General features: G+C 45.9%; 1 protein-coding gene across 2 annotated transcripts in view; it reads right to left on the bottom strand.

Moving 5' to 3' along the window:
* Positions 1-21,494, bottom strand: part of SH3BP2 (SH3 domain binding protein 2) — a 130,031-nt gene extending 108,537 nt beyond the window's left edge. Inside the window, exon 1 of one of the 2 annotated variants that reach the window (XM_073648694.1) lies at positions 21,403-21,494. In XM_073648694.1, coding sequence (XP_073504795.1) covers positions 21,403-21,422 — 20 coding nt within the window. In that variant the 5' untranslated portion in view covers positions 21,423-21,494. Of the gene's footprint in view, positions 1-21,109; positions 21,304-21,402 lie in introns of those variants that run through there. The other variant, XM_073648702.1, reaches the window with a different exon arrangement.
* Positions 21,495-21,802: the final 308 nt, after the last annotated feature.

Genomic DNA, 21,802 nt, shown 5'->3' with positions numbered 1-21,802 from the left:
CTCGGGCTGTAAAGACAAAACACCAAAACATACAAAATTTTTTCATATAAACATATAAAACATATAAAAAACATTATATAAATAACATATCTTAGCAGATAAAACTTTCTCGTCGTCTCCTGTTTCCGGTTCCTCCTCCGGACACTGTGCACCGTGTGTCCGGGAAAAGTGCGACAGTCTCTTAGAAAATCTGGTTTTCTATAAAACCGGTAGGGGGCGCTTTAGGAAGCGCAACTATATACAGGGGAAGTTGGCCGCTCTCAGTCCTCGGCCAGGTAGAAGGAAGGGAATGGCTGCTCACAGTCCTCAGCCTGTAGGATGAAGGGGTTAACGGGCAAACAGTTCACTGGTCCCAACGGGGACTATTTTAGCAGCAACGGTTCCAATTTTACGGTTTCAGTTTCAATTCACTGTGCCCCGACGGGCAACTATATACAGTCTCTATTCCCGTCCTCAACGACGGCTCCCTCCTGCTTTTTCTTAGTGATACGGTGTTGCTTCAGACCCGTCCGGGTCCTCTTGCTCCTCCTCCCCGTACCGCAACTCCTCCTCCGTCAAGCGGTGTACGTGGAGGGCGTAAGGTCCTTTGGCACACTTGTGCCGGGTGAAAGTGACCTCATCTCCGACGTAGAGGTCACGGCCTTTGTGACCTTCCGGCAGGTGGGACTCGACGTCTCTGCGGGTCACAAAAACGTCACCGCGGTTGTTACGGTCCCGAATAAAGCCCCACCCATGCTGCGGGTTGAACTTTATCACCGTCCCGATGGTGCGGGGACAGTGCGCTGCACGGGGGTTCCTCCTAGTCCGGCTCTTCTGCTCCGCGCTCCGGATTTGGGCCTGTTGTTCTCTGACCCGCCTCTCCTCTCGTTCTCTCGTAAACTCTGCTAGCTGCTGACGACAACACTCAGTACGCTCAGCGGCGACTGCCCGAGTTTCCTGAGTGAACCCCATTAAATCTTCTCCGGTGGGGTCCCACTCAAACTGTGCTTCCGCTAGCGGGGGCGAGATCCGTGCCACGGGCTTCGGAGCCGGAATCAGGGGTTCATCCAGGGGTCTTAGTCTCTGCTGCCGTTCCAGCTCATGGTATCCTTCGGGCCAGATGAAGGGCCGCCCGTCCGGCCATGTGAGCTGGCTGAACAAGTCCTCCCCCAGGTGTGGCACCCTTGGTATTGCGGGCGCGGGCGCGGTGGTGGTGGCGCCCGGGTTGCCCAGGCCTTGCGGCCAGGCCTGGGGCACCTGGAAGGTGAAGGGCACCGTTAGGACGGCGGCGCCCTGGGCTACCTGGCCTTGCGGCCAGGCCGGAGGCTCCGCGGAGGTAGGGGGCGCTGTTGGTGATGCGGCGCCCGGGGGTACTAGGCCTTGCGACCAGGCTGGTGGTATTTCCTGCTTTGTCACGCTCCGGGTCAAGGCGCGTGACGTCACAGGGGTCGCTGCGGCGGCTTCCGGTCGGGGCCTAGTCCATAGCGGTGACATGGCGGCTACGGGCACAGCAGGGGGACTTTCGGGCTCTGCGACGGGGAGCTGGGGCAGGTGAGCGGTGTCACGGCTTGGGGTATAGGCGTCCCCTTTACCTGCCTCCATACGTTCGGCTCCCTTCTCAGCGCCGTCTCCGACCTTGGGTCCTCCCGCGTCATCCGTAGAGGCAGTTGGTGTCCTCTCCCAGGGGAGCATGCTCCGTGGACGGGTTCCAGCTTGCTGGGCCATCTCCCGGCTCCACTCCGCCAGTATCTCGCGCTGTACCCGGGCCATCCTCCGTGCGAGGCCCTCCAGGGCAGTTTGTGCACACTCCCGGTCTCGGGGGAGCTGCGCTAAGATCTCCGCTAGACCTAGCGGGGTTGTGGACTCTAGCAGGCTCCTGACCATCGGGTCGGTGCTGCTCTGCTCTGCTTCCGGCAGGCTCCTGGCCAGCGGGCCGGTGCTGCTCTGCCCTCCTTCCTCGGTCTCTAGCAGACTCCTGGCCAGCGGGCCGGTGCTGTTCTGCTTTCTCTCCATCTCCGGGTGAGCTCCTCCGCTACTCCTCGTTAGACCTCTTGCCTCCGGGTGCGCTCGCTCCAGACTGCTCCAAGCGACACCCATCTTTTCTCTTCTCTTTCGTCTCCTCCCACTTCGAGGGCGGTCCCGGGGCAACTCGGTGACTGTCAGCTCCAGGGGGAGTTCTTTCACGCTGACAGACACCTCCAACATCACAGTCTCTGTTGGTGGGGGCGGTTTCCACTTTTGGCGCCATTTTCCGTCCTGGCCCACGATGGGAGGTGGCCTCTTGCCCTCCTTTGGCACGCCCATAATGGCGTCCGCTGCTCTTCCAAGGCGGGAAATCTGCGGTTTTGGCGGGAAGCGTCGCCCAGTGGCGGGAAACTCTGCAGATGGCGGGAACAAGTTGGAAATGGCGGACAATCGGCGGGAAACGACTGGTGATGGAGTCCGATGGCGTGGACCCTCCGGAACCGGCGGGAGACTTCTTTCTGAGGTAAACTTGCACTTTTCTTCAGGCACGCAGTACCCGGGTGTTGCGGGCACGTAATCCTGCCGACTACGCCAAAGTTGACGCGCCCCCTGGGACATATTCCTTTTTGAGGGGAATACCCGGCACCGGATCAGATGGGGGGTTGTAGTCTCCGAGCGGCTGTGACCCGGTCCCGTGCCCAGGGCGTCAAGCTCAGTGTGATGTGGCAGTTCTACAGATGTTACTAAAGTTCTTTTGTGTCGACTACGCCACCCGTTGTGATGCGGTCACTGTGGCCGCCGCTGCAGCAGGGTCCGCTGAGGCTGATAGTGGGTGCGCAGCTTGGTGGGATAACCCCCAACGGGAGGGGTATAGCCTCAGAGGGGACAGGCGCAGAGGATGGGGGTTGTGGTGGTGTAGTGCAGACGGCAGTGAAGACAGAGTCGGGTTGTGCAGTTAAGGGTGTTTACTTACTGCAGATGTTGTACTGGTCACTCCAGCTGCTAGTGACCACCCGAGCCGTGCTGCGTCCACCAGGTCCTGGATCCAGCCAACCCCCAAACAAGTCCGGAGCGTGGCCCTGAGCTCTCCCTCTGTCCTTTCTTCAGCCGTCCCCACCAGTGATCCACCTAGGTCCAGCTCCCTCGGGCCTTCTGTTGGGACACCCTTGGCCCTGGGTTCCCTGACCCTTCATGTGGTGTGCCTTCGGGGTGAATGTGGTGGGTGACCGTGACAGACACTGCCCACGGTCTCCGGTCTCTGGCTGGGGATTGTTTTTACCCCCACCAGCTTGGGTTCCGGTACCCTGATGCTGACTCCTCACCCGGTGCTCTGATTTGGGTTCTTGGGTCCCTTCTCTTCTGTGCTCTGGGTCTTTCTCTTTTCTCCTCTCTCACTCTGGGTCTTGGTCTTTCTTCTCTCCTCTCCTAACTTGTTTTCTGCAGCTGATCCTCTCTGCATCTGACTCTCTGCGTCTGACCCTGATTCTAGTTGGTGCCCACCTTATATACACCCTCTATGTGTGAGCTCAGGTGACCAGCACCCAATGAGCTCCTATCTTTACCCAGGCTGCTCCCCCTATCTGCCCCTACACTACATGGGATGTACCACCCCCCTCCCACTCCAGCCAGGAACAGACTCGGTCGTACCTGCACATTTCTAAGTGGGAGTACCGTCGGCCTGTTCCTCGGAAATGGGATGTATGTAGTGCATGCAGCCTACCGAGCTCAGTTCCACTCTCCATCCTTACCCGGGAGTGGAATATCACACCTCTGGGTTGAGGTGCAATACCCCTGTAGCAGCCGAATCCTCAGGGTGCTACACAGGCTTCACAGATGGGTGTTTTTCTTTCAGTTTAGAAGAAAATCTAAAAGCTAAATCTAATTTCTCTGGAACATCAAATTTTTTTTTTTTATAACCCAAAAGTACCAAAGTCCCTAAGTAACGAACGAAGATGATTATCTGGTTCTGAAAGGGGATCTTTCAATGAGGATTTGCATATTAACATTTACTGCTGCTAATAATGTTAATAATTAACACGTATTTGCATCTAGTTTGTCACATTTACTGTATATATTAATTGTCCATAGCGATTGTTGGAGTCACCGTATCTGCCACATGTAAGTCAACGATGACTGAGATGCTATAACATTGATTCATATTTACCGTACATTCCTTAACCAAGAATCTTCAGAAACACTAGTGCACGCCCTCATCATCTCCCGCCTTGACTACTGCAACCTCCTGCTCTGTGGCCTCCCCTCCAACACTCTCGCACCCCTCCAATCTATCCTAAACTGTGCTGCTCGACTAATTCACCTGTCCCCCCGCTATTCCCCGGCCTCTCCTCTCTGTCAATCTTTTCACTGGCTCCCCATTGCCCAGAGACTCCCGTTCAAAACCCTAACCACAGCATACAAAACCATCCACAACCTGTCTCCTCCATATATCTCTGAGCTAGTCTCCCGGTACTTACCTGCACACAGCCTCCGATCCTCACAAGATCTCCTGCTCTACTCCCCTCTTATCTCCTCTTCCCACAATCATATATAAGATTTCTCCAGTGCGTCCCCCCTACTCTGGAACTCTCTACCCCAACATATCAGACTCTCGCCTACCATGGAAACCTTCAAAAGGAACCTGAAGACCCACCTCTTCCGACAAGCCTACAACCTGCAGTAACCACCGCTCCACCACATTGCTGCATGACCAGCTCTACCCTCACCTACTGTATCCTCACCCATCCCTTGTAGACTGTGAGCCCTCGCGGGCAGGGTCCTCGCTCCTCCTGTACCAGTCGGTGACCCCTTTGCACATGTAAAGCGCCATGGAATTAATAGTGCTATAATAATAAAAATATTTATCTTCATTACCTCATTAAAATAAAATATTAACCAAAACTTTGAAAAAAAACATTTTGCTATCTCTACTTTATTTTTTCTTATACTTTTTGTCTTTATGTTAAAGTGACTGTGTGGGCACAAGTTGAAAACCAAACTTTTGCCTAAAGTGTAGGCATCCAGCTTCTATACCTATATGGTATATGTAGATTGGGAGATCAGATTGTGTCTGCAGGCCATTCTCACAGCCTGTCTGAACACAGGTTATGGGCAAATATTTCCATGACCCATGGGAATGTTTTATCAGAAAATAATCAATTTTTAAATTTGTTTTTTTGTTAAATATAATTTTTAAAAATGTTCAGCAATGTTTTTTTTCTTATCACACTCTGTATTAAAAAAAACAAACAAAATTAGAATCTTGTAATTTTTACAATTGCTACTGCCTCTATTTTAGATTTGTACTTCCTGTCCATTCAGGAAGTGTTTTCAGTAGTTTCATTATCATCAGAGGCCAGATGGTAATGACAGGTCAGGTAACAGGTCTACACACAGCTGATAAATAGGATCCACCAATCCAAATAGGTGATGTCACAGCTCCCCTTTACATTGCACAAGCTCATTAGATGATTCAATACAGATAAAAGGTTGGGGGCCAGTCTGTTGTTGCTAATGTACATGTGAATTTCTTGAAACCACAGGAAATACTGTATAAGTGTGGAAAATCCCTAATGGCCAGTGTGAAAATTGCATGGTGTCTAATTTTTATTTGTAACAGATCTTGGGACGAAAAATAAAAAAATTGCCAAAAGCTTTTTAAAAAAAAAAATAGACGTAACATAACCTCTTGTCTAAATCAAGTTTTTATTTTATGATTACAACTTCCCTTTAATAAATAATTACCCACAGTTATCTCATGATCTGGTGGGTCATGACAACTGCTGTTCAGGATCTGAACAGTGGTAAAAGCCTTCAAAAAGACACTTATGGGTCACCTGAAAAGTGGAGTCCCTATGGGGGAGAGTGGGTGCACCTCTTTGAAAACATCCATCTCTGCTCAGTGTTTTGCTGTTAGGCACCCCAGCGATCAGCTGTAATCTTTGAGGAAATCAGGCAGAGAGTGTTCAGTATTCCTGCAGTGCCCCCACAGGGGAAATAAAGTGTTACACAGTTCTCATAGAAATCAATCAGCTGTTGATATAATACAGGAGCTGCCCAAGTCGTAAAAGAGTCTCTAGCTTCTTTTGAGTCAGGCTAATATGTAAAGTGACTCCCGTCCATTTATTACTAGGCTATTTGTAAATTTGCAACTTTTTTCCAAACTTCAACTAGAATATGATAATTTTTAGACAACTGGAATATGATAATTTTTAGACAATGGTCTATAAATACTAAAAAGTCACAAACTAGGAAGTTTCCCACAGATCAGGAAATCACCATACAACATCACATCGAACTTCATGTCAAATCATCTTTTCTTTAGTTAATTGGGCGGGAGTGTCGCTAAGACTGTACTGCAGTCAAAGAGTCCCCCTTTCTGCTGATTGTGGGTGTACTAGGTGTCAGACCCTTACTTTTTACACACCACGTGTTTTAGGCTATGTGCCCACGCTGCAGAAATGCTCAGGATTTTTTCCTGAGCATTTCTTCATCTCCCTGGCAGAAAAAAACGCATGCGGATTGTACATGCGGATTGTACATGCGGATTGTACATGCGTTTTCATGCCAGGGACATGCGGATGTGAAGCGTTCTTCACATGCATTTCCGCATGCGGTTGACAAGCGCTTTCAAAGCGATTTTAGCATCACTTGGAAAGTGCTTGACAACTTGGTCACACTATATAAATCCATGCAAACAGCAAGGATTTATATACTGTGACCGAAAGAATGGTAAAAAATAAAAAAATAAATCTATACTTACCCTCTGATGGCCCCCGCAGTCTTGCTTCCCTCCGTTCTCCCTTGCCGGCAGCGGTACACTAAAGGACCTGCCGATGTCAGCGTCGCGTGACCCGTCACATGAATAAATGACGTCAGCGCAGGTCCTTCAGTCCACCGCGAGCGCCGGCATGCGAGGAGGAGCGCACCGCGGGCCGTCAGAAGGTAAGTATATATTTATTTTTTATTTTATTCTTTTTTTTACAGTTTTCTATGGTACCCGGGTCCGGAGGAGAGTCTCCTCTCCTCTAGACCTGGGTACCATCCGCACATTAGAACACATGAAATGCGCATCTACATATACAGGGATGCGGAATCCATGCGATCTAATGCAAGTCAATGGCGGCGAAAACACAGCACTTCTGCAAAATAATTGGTAGTGCTGCGGATTTTTCCGCAATGATAATCCGCAGCGGAAATTTCCGCAGCATGTGCACAGCACATGCGGATTATCATTGGGGAACATGGCAGGCCTTCTACCAAGCATTTTTTAAGCGTTTCTGCAGCGTTTTTGCCGCTACATAAACGCTTAAAAAACGCTTGATAGAAGGCCTGCCATGTTCCCCAATGATAATCCGCATGTGCTGAGCACATGCTGCGGAAATTTCCGCTGCGGGTTATCATTGCGGAAAAAAAACGCAGCACTACCAATTATTTTGCGGAAGCGCTGCGTTTTCGCCGCCATTGACTTGCATTGGAACGCATGGATTCCACATCACTGGATCTGTACATGCGGAGTCCAAGCGTTTCAATGTGCGGATGGTACCCGGGTCTGGAGGACAGGAGACTCTCCTCCGGACCCCGGTACCATAGAACCTGTAAAAAAATGAATAAAATAAAAAATAAATATTATATTTACCTTCTGATGGCCCCCGGTCTCCTTGTCTTCGCTTGTCGGCAGATCGCGGTGGACTGAAGGACCTGCGCTGACGTCATTTAGTCATGTGACGGGTCACGTGACGCTGACGTCGGCGGGTCTTTCAGTGTATCGCTGCCGGCAAGGGAGAACGGAGGGAAGCAAGACACCGGGGGCCATCAGAGGGTACGTATATATTTATTTTTTTATTTTTTACCATTGTTTCGGTCACAGTATATAAATCCATGCCGGTTGCATGGATTTATATAGTGTGACAAAGTTGACAAGCACTTTCCAAGTGATGCTAAAATCTCTTGGAAAAGCGCTTGATAACCCTCATGCAGAAATGCATGTGAAGAACGCTTCACATCCGCATGTCCCTGGCAGGAAAACGCATGTACAATCAGCATGTACAATCCGCATGCACAATCCGCATGCACAATCCGCATGCACAATCCACATGTACAATCCGCATGTACAATCCGCATGTACAATTCGCATGTGTTTTTTTCTGCCAGGGAGATGCAGAAACTCTCAGGAAAAAATCCGGAGCATTTCTGCATCGTGGGCACATAGCATTAGACTAAAAATAAGCAAACCACTTTAAGGAATGAACCGCCATCTATGAGTTTAGAAATCCAACATCCTACAAGCCAGTGCTGAAATAGTTATGTACATGCCCTGAATGTTGCCAACTCCTTTAATAACCTCTTTATAGATTTGGACTACCCTTTACATTACTCTGAGCTAGAGCATAACCTTCATCCGTTCCCTGCCTCTCTCTCTAGATATAATTACCATCCAGTAATTGCCACCTCTGGGCTAATTCACTCCGATTGTTACGTAAGACCAGTCAATAATTATGTAGGTCACTCACTCAACATTTGACTACCCAAACAGTTTATTGAAAAATGTCCCTTTTTTTTAATCTTATCACTAATTTAACTTTGGTTTCATCCAAACTTTTTGCTTACCTGCTTGTTTGACTTCCCCCAAATCCGTGACGTCACACTATAGTCCCGGTAACCCATGATTAACCAAAAATTGCCTTGGAGTCTTAGCCTTAATCAGAGCCAAAGTACAATGTCAATAATAGAACTTATCTGGATGGATACCAACATTCTTCTTGATGAAGACTGAATAAACAATATATCTTAAGTATTTTTTTTTCAATGGTCTCCAGTACAATAGTGTAATTGTAAAGCAAAGAGATTCTCATTTTAACTATGTGTATTCTAAAGGGTTGTTCTAGAAAATGGCTGTTTATTAACAAGGTAAATATGAATATACTGTATATCTACGTAGTTATGCATCACCTACAAGTAAAAGGATCTCCCAGAAATATTATTTTATCTATCTATCTATCTATTGACTCGCCCCCTGGGCCGTGGGGCACTCGGATCCGGGCAATAGGGAACGATGGGAGTAGTAGTGGCAACCCGGTTCCGTGGCTCAGGGTGGTCAGGCCAGTGGTAGTCCGTTATGTGCTATTGATTATGTCCGACTACGCCACCCGTGGATTGCGGTTGTTAGGAACCGCCGCTGCAGGGCAGACCGCTGGGGCTGATGATATATGCAGCTGGGATGTTGTGACTCCCCACAGGAAGAGTGCGGCCCCAGGGCAGTGTAGTGGATGGTGGAAGTGATGGTGGTGAGAGTCCCAGTACCGGTAGTGCCAGAGGAGCGAAAAAGCACACAGACAACGTACTGCAGTCCAGGGTCTTTACTCACGGTTAATATCCAAGTCACTTCTGCAGGGAATGACTGCCCGAGCCGTGCTGCATCCACCAGGTGAGGGGCTCGGTCAACTCCCAGGCAGTTCAGGAGCATGGCACAGGACCCCCTTTAATCCTTTCTCTGGCCTGCCTCACCAGTGACCCACTTTTGTCCAGCTGCCGCGGACTTGTGCGGGTAAACGTGTGCCCCGTCCTCCGCTGTCCTATATGGTGCCTTCCTAGCAGGTTTGATGAGGTGTCGCACCAATAAATGATCACGACGACCGGTCTTTGGCTGACGGTAGTTTCTCCTCCACCAACTTGGGATCCGGTACCCTTAATCTGCCTGACCCTTCACCCTAGATTCTCGTGGGTTCTTAGGGTCCCTTCCATCTTCTTGTTCCTGAGCCCTTCTGTTTCTCTCTCTCTTCTCCTTCTTTCCTGTTCTGTCTTCTCCTCCTTCCCTTGGCCTCTTCTCCAGGCCCACTTCTCCTTCTCCTCTCAGGCTCCGGCCTCTTCTCTAGGCCTGCCTCTGGAGCAGCACTCAGCCTGAGCTGCTGCTCCCTGTCAGCTCTCCTCTCCTCACAGACTGAACACTGTTCTAAGATGGTGCCCACCTTTTATACCTCCCTCTGACCATGAGCCCAGGTGACCAGCAACCAATGAGCTCCTATCTACGCTCAGGAACCAACCCCTATCTGCCCCTACAGCACTGGGTGTTCCACCCCCCTCCCCACTCCAGGCAGGGACATAGTCGGTCGTGCCTGCACTTCTGTCTAGTGGGAGCACCGTTGAGCTGTCCCTCGGAAATGGGGTGTGTGTGGTGTATGCAGCTAACTGAGCCCTGGTCCATACTCCATCCTTACCCGGGAGTGGAATATCACACCTCTGGACTGAGGTGCAATACCCCTGTAGTGGCCGAACCCTCGGGGCGCTACACTATCATCTATCTATCTATCTATCTATCTACTGTAGATAGATAGAGGGGTTATGGAACAGCACAATTTAGTATTTATTCACAGTGGGTGCCAGGCCTCCAGACAATTGTCCAATTTATTCCATAATAGATATTATAAAAGGAAGGCAGCACTCCAAAACAAACAAAATTTCCATGAACCGAAACGTTGCCATTTGGGCCTAATAAAGTCAACTTTTTTCCAAATGTTGTTTGTTTTGGAGTGCTGCCTTCTTTTTATAATATCTATGTATCCAAAGAAGACAAAGGCAGCGCTCCATGGTCCAATTACAACTATGGATAAAGTTGGCACTCTATGATCCAATTGATTAGTGGTTTATTAACCCAGCATGTCAGGCCAACGTTTCGTTCCAAGTGTGGAAAAAGTTCCACACCTGGAACGAAACGTCGTCTTGACATGATGGGTCAATAAACCACTAATCAATTGGACCACGGAGTGCCAACTTTATCCATAGTTGTAGGCTTATAGCCCAAGAGAGGCATGTAGCGTAGTAGAGCAGCACCCATCAGATGGGAGGTCATCTGGCCACGGTTGATGGGCACACATGAATTGGCCAATTTATGAGCTAAGAACCTTCGATTTTTTTTTTTAGTACAGCTTACTGAATAATAACACAGCTTAAATCAAATATTTCCATTGTCTTTATGTATCTTGGCCACTATGGAGAGCTGCTGTGCTATTTTTGTATATATTGTGCAGGTTCTGCAACTGGCACCTGTTCACACTTATGTGCTGGTCAGTTTTCTTATCTATCTATCTATCTATCTATCTATCTATCTATCTATCTATCTATCTATCTATCTGTCATCAAAAGTCCTTTAACTGCAGGAGTCTAGAAGAACTAAAGGGGAGACAGGCTGGTATGCAGGGCTCATGTTAGGGGAAAGGAGGGGAATGCAAACTGGGCAATTTCTCAGGGACCACACTCTCTTAGGGCCCCCAGCATTTCTATTCTGAGGTTAAGACTGTGTAAAGACCTTTGGTGACATCACATCATGATGTAACTTCTACCTATCTATCTCTCTATTATCTATCTATTGATCTATCTTTGCTTGCTAGAAAAGCTTACTTTCCTTTCCTCATGGTGAAGACATGAACCCTTGGCTGACCCGAGCATTCATGTGTATGGGGGAATCAGGAGAGATAGCTTGTCACGATTCCACCCCTCAGTGTGTCTGGGATGCAGTCACTGACGGCTCACCCATCCAATCTGGTACAGGAGCGTGCTGAAGCTGTCAGTACTTTGATTGACAGCTCAGTGTCCAGTCTGGTGCAGGGAGCTATCGCTGCTTTGATTGACAGCTCAGACATCCAATCTGAGACTGGGAGGTGCTGGCTGTCTTCAGGTGTTCATTATCCCAGGTAATTGCGCTGCTACTTAACTGAGCTGTTAGTCCCAGACCTCTGCCAGACGTACATTCAGCTTTTGTGTGATTTGTCTCTCTGTACCTTGTGTTCTGTTTGTAGATCTTTCGTAGTCTGACCTTGGACCTCGTTCTGACCAGCCATCTGTTTAACCCTTTTGCTCTGATCCGCTATCTTCCTGGTATTTTGACCTCGGACCGTTACCTAACTACGCCTCTGTTTCTTTCCTCTGTTTATGACGTACCCTCCTGGCTTTTGACGTCAGGCCCCTTGACTATCCTGACTCACAGTTTGTCCATGAGAACTGACTCAGCATCACATAGCTCTTGCTTTTTTTCAACCGCTTTCTAATATGTATTGGACTTTCAATGTATTTTTGTGCTGGCAGCTTAGGATATTGTGTTTTTTTTTATATTAATAAATACATATATATATAATATGTGACTTTCTGCTTTGTATGCGTTTGGAATGAACTCCACGGTTCTTCGGCGATTTTAATATATATTAATAAAGTCATGAGCTAGAGAGGTTCTTTGGGAATTAAAAAAAAAAAGAAAGTCAGATGTCATGATTAATAACGTACCAAATACCTTTAATTAGCAAATCAGATTTGTGTTGTCCTTTCTCTGTCTTGTTACACTGATAGAATCCGGCCTTAGAATGTTAGAACCTGAGGAGCATGTGCAGTAGAAGCTCCGCTATCTACAGCTTCCTACTGCACATGCTCATAGGCACTATTAGAAGAGTTGTCCGGGACTTTTATTGATGGCCTAGCCTTAGGAGAGGTCATTAATGTCTGATCGGTGGGGGTGCGACACCCGGCACCAATCAACTGTTTCCGATGCTGGCGGCGGATAGAAGTGCTCCAAGGTGTACAGCGCCGTCAACTGTATAGTGGTCGCAGACAGGTACTGCACATCTGACCCCTATTGATTCAAATAGGGAGCAAATATGCAATTCCCGGCCCCAATACAGTTTACAGAGGAAAGGCCTTCAATATAAAAGTCCTGGACAACCCTTTTAATATTCACTAGTATTGTGAATGCCTATTCTAAGATTAGGCCATCAAGATTGCAGACACAGAAAACAAACTTTAACCTGGGGAAGACAATAAACCATATGAAACCTGGGATGCAAAGCAGGCGCATGAGGGCCCCCTAGACCACTAGTTTGGTATTGCTTCCTTTCAGATATGTATGTACTGTATATATTCATATTCCTCATTTATTGCTTTCTGTATTTCTCACTACTTATTTCACAAAGAATGTACAAGATTATTGCTAAAGCCAAAGAGAGGAAGAGGGAAATCAGATAAACAAAAAATTGCTTAAAGGGAATCTGTCACTAAGTTTTTGTTGCCTAATCTGAGAGCAGCATAATTTGTGGACAGAGACCCTGATTCCAGTGATGTGTCACTTACTGGGCTGCTTAGTGTAGTTTTTATAAAATCACAGTTTTATTAGTAGGAGATTATCACTAGAGGACTAGTAAACCTGCTGCCATGTAGTCCAACCCCGCCCCTACTACTGATTAGCAGCACACACAAAGCTGCCAATCAGTGTTGTAGGTGGGGTTATACAGGGCACAGTATTCAGAGCACTGCTGGCGACTTACATCCAGGGAGGATAAAAAGGATCGGGCAATTGAATCTGCCAGGTGAAAGTCAAGAAGCCTCGATATACAGTAGAAGGTCCACCAAAATCAGCAACTTTTATCTACATGCAATCTGATAAATCAAAGGAAGCTGATTTTAAGGCGTCAGTGCCCCCAGTCACCTCGACGCCGACCCCTGGTGAAGCTTTACAGGTTGCACATGGTATGTTTGACTTTGAAATATATAAACTCTTTTAAATACTATTCACTGGTGACTATAGCTCTCCCCCAATGCCAGACAGGACTAAAGGAAGACTAATGGGGACTAAACCCTTCAAACATCGTCTTTCTGCATAAATGGATAGCTGAGGATTTCTTAACCCAATCTGCACACTAAAATCGTCTATTTTTTTTTTTTTACCAACAGTGCCACTCATGTACATAGGCTGTGCCTGGTATTGCAATTTAACCCATTCACCATAAAGGATTATTCCCAAAATTGCAAGTTATTCTCTATCCATTTCTGAGGGATCTGACCCCAGATTCTCGTCTTGAGTGTAGATGCTCGGCCTCCGCTTCATTCATTGTCTATTAGAACTTCCAAGTATTTCCAAACCACTTCCAAGCCACTTTCCTGGGATGGTTAAGGGGGTTCCACAGATAGGGGATAATTTGTTATTAGAAATAACCCTTTATTGGAGGTAAAGTGCAATATCAGCTATAACCAAATCCTGCACAACCACCTTAAACCCAAAATTCCTACATGGTGATGTAGAGCACAGAGACTAGAGGTGATGAATGCCTCTGTACATACATATTAAGGGCCGCCTAATACTCTACAGTACATGCTTATCCTGTCCATACGGATGCGTCATATGCAAACCGGCCCTGACCACCTCCGCTGCCGTTGTGGTTTCTGAGATCATTATTTATTAGGAAGTAACCTCATGTGACACGCTCGGCTATTTTAGCTTTATTTTTTAGAGACGATTAAGCTCCTCTTAAAATTTGGTGCATGATAACAAAAAGAAGTTGTGGTGGCATCTTATGTTGTAAGGGGAATAAATGCAAAGACACTTGTACTAAGTCAAAGGCATAAAACGGGCCAGTAAGCCCCAGGGAACCAATGCCCGATCCATAACAGTGGCTTTCACCACCCGTGTACCCTTTCCAATAATAGTGGTCTAAATATTTGTCAGAGGGGGCTTTGGACCTGAGGGTCCTCTGTGACAACAAAATTGAAGCTTTATGCCATGAGTATGGACCACGATGCATGGACCGGCCGTGGGTGATGGGGAGAATCCAGCCATTGCTACCATCTTGCAGGAGTGGTTTTATCTGAGGCCCTGATCGTTGTCAACTTCATTATGGGTGACCTGGATCACAACTTTTTTTTCCTTAACTGGCCGTGTGTTTACTGATCCAAACTCGTCTGCCTTATAGGCATAAGACAAGGAGACCCAGTGGCCGGTCCGTAGCTATAGCAATGGAAAGAATAAAGAACGGTGGCTCAGTGGTTAGCACTGTTGCTTTGCAGTGCTGGAGACCTGGGTTAAAATCCCACCAAGGACAACTTCTGCAAGGAGTTTGTATGTTCTCCTTGTGTTTGCGTGGGGTTTCCTCCAAAACTTCAAAGACATCCTGATAGGGAATTTATATTGTGAGCCCCAATGGGGACTGGGATGATAATGTCTAACGCGCTGTGGAATTAATGGCGCTATATAAGTAAGCATTGTAAGGCTAGGTAGCAAATAAAGCATACAATACAAATCCATGAACTATGAGATGCATGATAAAGCCAGGGCTGTGGAGTCGGAGTCGGTGTCAATTTTGGTGGAGTCGGAGTCGGTATAAAATGGACCGACTCCAACTAAAACATATAATAAATTGGGTACAGTAGTTCAATGCAGTTTGTAGGGAATATTTTTTTCATAAGAATTTGGGAAAGTTAAATGTCCTATAAATGTCCTATTCCTGATCTAAGTTTCTAGACTTTTAGCGGAGATGAATCTGGGCTACAGTAAATTTATCATTTAAACATGAGCCGTGTATGAGGGAGTCGGAGTCGTGGAGTTGGAGTCGGTGTCATAGAAATTGAGGAGTCGGAGTTTTGGCTTACCGACTCCACAGCCCTGGATAAAGCCCTGCTCGGTAAATGGCAGTGGCCAACGTTAGAGTAATATAAACGTCAAGGTGCTCTCCAGAACAAACAAATAATGGCGTGACTAACCTTTAAGCACTAAATTTACTTCTAAGCTGTCCACTGACAACATACTGATCACAAAGTCTCTTCTTGCTCAGATCCCTATTGATCGGCTTTAAACGTTTGAGAAACCTGGCAATAAGTGTTCAGTTTTTCCCACAGTACAGGGTATTTAAGTCTTTTCAGTTCCATGTGGGTTACTGCTGGTCTACATCATGTATATCAGAATAAAGCTAAAGATACTTATTAGTTCATCAGACAGACATCAATGCAGACTCCCCCATACATAGGCTCGCTCGGCCGAGTGTTTTCGACGGGGAGAAGAAAGCCACTGGCAGACTCCTCTGGTATCGGCTCATCTCACCTGAAAACAAAAGACCATTCAAACCTCAATTGCCCAAATCCTTGTCTAGGGTGACAATAAGGAGGCCTCCATACATATCAGGTGGGTGGCCGGTCCCTCGGAAATCAGCTGATTCAGCTGACTTAATGCGTATGGGGGCCTCTAGGCTCTCTATACCATTACATAGTCCCAGTAAGTTAGTAAGTTAGTGTAGTGTTAATGTAGGGAGTGTAATTGGGGGAGAAAGGTTGAACTTGATGGGCCTAGGTCTTTATTCAACCTACGTTACTATGTGTCATGGCTTTCTGGTCTCATGGCAGATCTGTCAGGATCAATATCATGATTTTTTTTTTTTACTTACATGGTTCCATCATCATCTTCTTAACTGGACAGAATAATGCAGCATTGTAAATAGGGGTGTAATTGAGCCTAGAGGGGCTTAAAAGGTCCCTTTTGCCTATATATGATGGCCAATACTATTAGACCCGTGATAGTCGGGAGCTGTGTTGGGAGATTTTGAATTGGTGCTCATGAGCTTCATATTATGGCATGAATGATAAAGTATCTTCATTGTCAAAAAGTGAGAGAAACCAGAGAGAGGAGAACCAAGAGTAAAAAGTCAGCCAATTTGTTGGGATCAGTCAACTATCTTGTATGCATGGGGGTCTCCTAATTCTCTGTGGGTATGTAGAGGGAAAGAAAGATCTGGTATCTGCTTAGTGACCTCTCTGTGTTGAAAACATGCACTCGGCAAAGAGTCGGAAAGAATAGTTAGAGGACAAATTATTGAAGATTTATGGGCACCTCAAGTCAAGTTAGAAACGAATGCACTCAGGCTGAGAGAGACATAACCCAACTATGCGGTAGTTCTCTGGAGAGGGTACATGAATGTCTAACTCCTCTGTTATTAAGACTAGATGGTGGACCTGGTCATGACTTTGAGATATAGTAACTGAATTAAAGTGGAGATTCAGAAATGGATGGAAACTCATGGCAGATGTCAGTATATGGATGATTGGATGATTAGGCAAGAGCCAAACTTCAGGTTTCACCTCTCAGGTCATGGTCTTGGACCATTGGGCACAGTACATCATCCTGCAGGCACACGTTTCCAGTTGAGAAATAACGAGCTTTGGAGCAGAGATTAGTTGCAAGAGAGAATTTAAGGCCGACACCAACTGGTTCAGCTGATAGACAAATGTTTATGGGGCCCCTGACTCTTCCCAACTGATGATGGTTGGGGAAAATAACGACCAATCATGTCCGATTTCGATATGTTGATCCTTCTGTTCTCTAGAGAAAAGCTGCCTCCAGTTATGTCGAGCAGAATGAGCGCTCCTGTGTATGAGAGAGTAGGGCCAGATAGCTTCCAGCCAAACCATCAGCCAAACCATCTATCGTCCGAGAGTTATCCAACAGGTATCAAGGGCTTAAGGGCCCATTTAGATTGACCGATGGCAACAGTTAAATTACTTCCAATGGGCAAGATGCAAGCTGATTGGCAGTCGGTTAGTGGCCTGTTTACATTGGCCACCATGAATTCTTTCTGCACAGAATGGCAGCTATTACGATCGTTCTGTGCACATAGAAGATCATTGTAATTGGCAGCACATCTCCTCCTTACATAGAATGATGTGCTGCCAAGAACAATAGTTTTTAAGCTGTATTAAAAATCATCGCACTTGATGACTTAGCGTTTGGCTCATTCGTTGGGTGATTGACAGCCTGTTTAGATGGCTCGCTCGCTCCCCAATAATTGGTGTGTCTTAATGGACTTTTAGAGTCTAGGGGAAGACTAAAGTGAAGGTGCCATACAATCTAAGGACACATAGGACACAAGGACTCCAGACGTGGGGACAAACCCCTCCTGATGTCTTGCAGAAATATTTACCATAAAACAAAGAATAACTATTTCATTGCAAAGCAAAGTCTATAAATAGGAATCAGGGTTTCCCTTTTTCATTTGCCCAATATAGGAAGCTTTGCAATATATATGGTCATTTGGACAACCAGTAGAATACTCTCAATGACTCTTGTATGTTCTGGTCTATAGGTTTTTCATTCTGTAACATTTTATACCAGAATGATCATAATAGCACACACTTCCTATAGAGTAGAGACAGTTCTCCTACCTTGTGCTATAGATAGAATGTCTGTAAGAAAGAGGACCTTAAGGAGTGTGAGAATGGCCCACAGAGTATATGAGAACACCAGGTGAATAAAGTATTTTGCATGGGGTGGGCAGCTACAATGGGTGCAGAGGTTGTGCTTGAAATATGTCCTAGGAGCCTGAGGGAGCCCAAAAGGACCCTGTCCAGCATAAGATCTGTATCATAAATGACCCTTCTTAGTTGAGGGACCTGTTTGGCCTATTATTAGCCTGTGTAAAGGAGCCTTAAAAAGGTTGTCCACTGCTTTTACATTGATGGTCTATCCTTGGGATAGGTCATCAATGTCTGATCGGCCGGGATCTGACACCTGGCACTCCTGCCGATCAGCTTCTATCAGTGTTGGCGGACGCCAGCGGGAAGTACTTACTTGCCGAGCTGCTCGGTCTACTGGTAGTGGCCCGGGCTTGGTACTGCACCTTCTCCTCCTATTCAAATGAATAGGAGGCGGATGAGCAGTACCCTGCAGCAGCCACTACAAGTAGACTGAGCAGCTCGGCAAGTGAGTACTTCTGACCAGCGGCGCCGCCTCCAATGCCGATAGCAGCTGATCGGCAGGAGTGCCAGGTGTCAGACCCTGGCCGATCAGACATTGATGACCTATCCTAAGGATAGACCATCAATGAAAAAGTAGTGGACAACCTCTTTAAATCTTTTTCTTTATGATGCCTTAGTAGGAGATAACTGGATGAAGTCATCTCGGCAGCTGTGACATCAGATTTATACTATTAGCAGGAGATGACATCACCAGAAACAGTGTAGGTACCATTTAAAAAGGAACACGTAGCAAATTGACAGCTTTTTAGCCATTCGTGCAAAAGGAATATTTAGGGTCCGTTTACACGGACTGACTGGCGGAGGTCATTTAATATCCTGTTTACACAGGCTGACCGCAGGAAAGGATGAACACTGAGCAATCTGTAGCAGATCAGTGCGCATAGGCTTCCACGGTTCTCAGAAGTGCGAGTCCTGTTTACACAGCACGTTGCATGGTCGAACGATGATCTTTAATGCTGCACAAAAGATTTTTTTGGCCCGATGAACGAGTATTTTGCTTGTTTGTCAGGTGATCCTGTTTACACTGAACGATAATCGGGAAATGAGCGACGCGTTCTTACGAATGTTCGTTCGGGAGTATCTTTCAGTGTAAATGCAGCTTTACTCATCCATAATAGAGATAGATGATAGAGAGTGAGTGAGATAGATAGATAGATAATAGATAGATTATAGATAGATAGATAGATAATAGATAGATTATAGATAGATAGATAATAGATAGATTATAGATAGATAGATAGATGATAGATAGATGATAGATAGAGAGATAGATAGATAATAGATAGATGATAGATAGATAGATAGATAGATAGCGAGTGAGATAGATAGATAATAGATAATAGATAGATAGATGATAGATAGCTAGAGTGAGATAGATAGATAATAGATAGATAGATAATAGATAGATAGATGATTGATAGATAGATGATAGATAGATAGATGATAGATAGATAGAGAGTGAGATAGATAGATAGATAGATAATAGATAGATAGATAGAGAGATAGATAGATAATAGATAGATAATAGATAGATGATAGATAAATAGAGAGAGCTAGATATAGATAGATAGATAATAGATAGATAATAGATAGATAGATAGATAGATAGATAGATAGATAGATAGATAGATAGATAGAGATAGTAGAGAGACGTGAATAAATTTGCAGAACACTGGTCCAGCTGCCGGGTCAGTATTCCGTGGCCACTGGACTGGAGCCCTGCTACCAGCTCCTCTTTTGATTTACAGTACCGGCTAGTTAAAAAAGGCGCTGCGGCTCCTGTCCAGTGACCATGGAATACTGACCTGGCCACGCAACCAGGGTCCTGTGGATCGATTTGCTCATCTGTAATAGATAGATAGATAATAGATATATGGATAGATAGATAGATAGATAGATGATAGATAGATAATAGATAGATAGATAGATAGATAGATAGATGATAGATAGATAGATAGATAATAGATAGATAGATAGATGATAGATAGATAGATAATAGATAGATAGATAGATGATAGATAGATAGATAGATGATAGATAGATAGATAGATGATAGATAGATAGATAGATGATAGATAGATAGATGATAGATATATGGATAGATAGATAGATAGATAGATAGATAATGCATAGATGGATAGATAAATATTGATAGATGATAGATATATATGGATACATATAGAGTAGCATGACCATGACTTAATGCTCATGGGCACCAATGCAAAATCTCCAACAGAGTGCCAAACTATGAAGGGTTTTCTCCTATGGGCCAAAGGGACCTTTTGAGCACCCCTAATACGATCAATGGATCGATAAATAGATAGATAGACAGATAGATGTGATAGATATGAGATAGATACATAGATAGATGATAGATAATAGATACATAGATAGGTGATAGAATGAATGTGACTTTTGCTCATTATTTCCCCTGTGATACATTGTATCAATGCTCCTTTGTGAATACACTAATTATAAAAACACATCAAGCACCAGGAATGTCAGCGTGTATTAACCCATACCTCACCCCCATCAGTTTCCATCATGTCAGCATCATTGCTATATCTTTTCTACGTAAACATGTATAAACTCATCCCGCACACAATGCAATATATCTACTACCCAATGCGAGACCCTCTGACCCCGCAGAGAGCGGCACACCACCTAGGGCACTGTGCACACCCCCCTGTAGTTGCAGTATCCGTCCATCTCACCGGACACATACATAGCAGAGCTGAGTTTGTAGTTTTACACAACTACTTATAATTTGACTATTTTTTTAAATTTTTTTAAACTTATGACAATTACTGGCAATGTTTGCTGGACACCCTGTACGGGGTGCGGTATAAATAGCTATGGGAAAGCAAGGGGCCCGAATATTGTTCTTGCACAGGGGCCCTCTGCTGCCCGGCACAATAGATAGCTGGTGTTATGTATGATTGCCCATGGTCTCTATAGCTGCTCTCCAATCTGACTTATACATGGGGATCCCAAGGAATTTACACCCAACATTACAAGTCTTTTCTGGCGGACTCCTCATTGAATCCTCAGAATTGTTGCCCCCCACATGGGCGACTTATCTTATACTGCAGTCCTGCCCCTGTGCCAGTACCTGTTCAGCAGAGCTGATGGTGGTGCCAGGGCTCAGCCAGTAGCTCCAGGGTCCTCGCTCAGTCTCTCCACATCTTCAGACTGGGGCAGCAGGAACCATACACTCATAGCCGGATTGACAAAAAAGTGCAGTGTTCAGAGCTAGCACCTCCTTCTATCACCCTGTGCCATCCCTGCTGGCCGTCCCTCCCTATCCTCCCATCCACCCTGGCCATGCAGTCACCTATCCCCTGGATCTACCTGTAGGTGCTTGCCTCCTTCTGTAGTACAATGTGCGGCCTCTCTGTGACTTACATTAATATTATCAGCTGCATTTACCACCCATGTTTCCTTCCTGCCTTTTGTTCCTTTCTTCGCTGCTCAGCTCTTCCTCTTACAAGTGAAACAAAGTTTCTGCATTACTCTACTTGTCTTAAGTCTGGGGGATGTTACAAGCTATATGAAGTTTTTCACTTGCTGCCTAGATGAGAGGTGTTACATTATTGCAGCCACCATGTGGGATAGTACTAGTTCTCCTTTAAGGAGTTGTCCACGACTTCTTAAATTCTGGATTCCACAGTGCAAAAAAATAATAACATATCCTCGCCTCTCGCACCGGCGCTGTTCTAGTAGTGCTGGCGTTTGGTCTCCTGGCCCTTGCTGCATCTTATTTGCTGCTGCATTGCTCACAATTCCCTACGATGAAATTCGGACG

Source organism: Phyllobates terribilis, unplaced genomic scaffold (assembly GCF_046119375.1).
Source record: "Phyllobates terribilis strain yellow unplaced genomic scaffold, ASM4611937v1 Scaffold_1__5_contigs__length_1240528914, whole genome shotgun sequence".
Lineage (NCBI taxonomy): Eukaryota > Metazoa > Chordata > Amphibia > Anura > Dendrobatidae > Phyllobates > Phyllobates terribilis.
The sequence above is the reverse complement of the archived record's forward strand: the minus strand, read 5'-3'. Positions and strand labels throughout refer to the sequence as shown.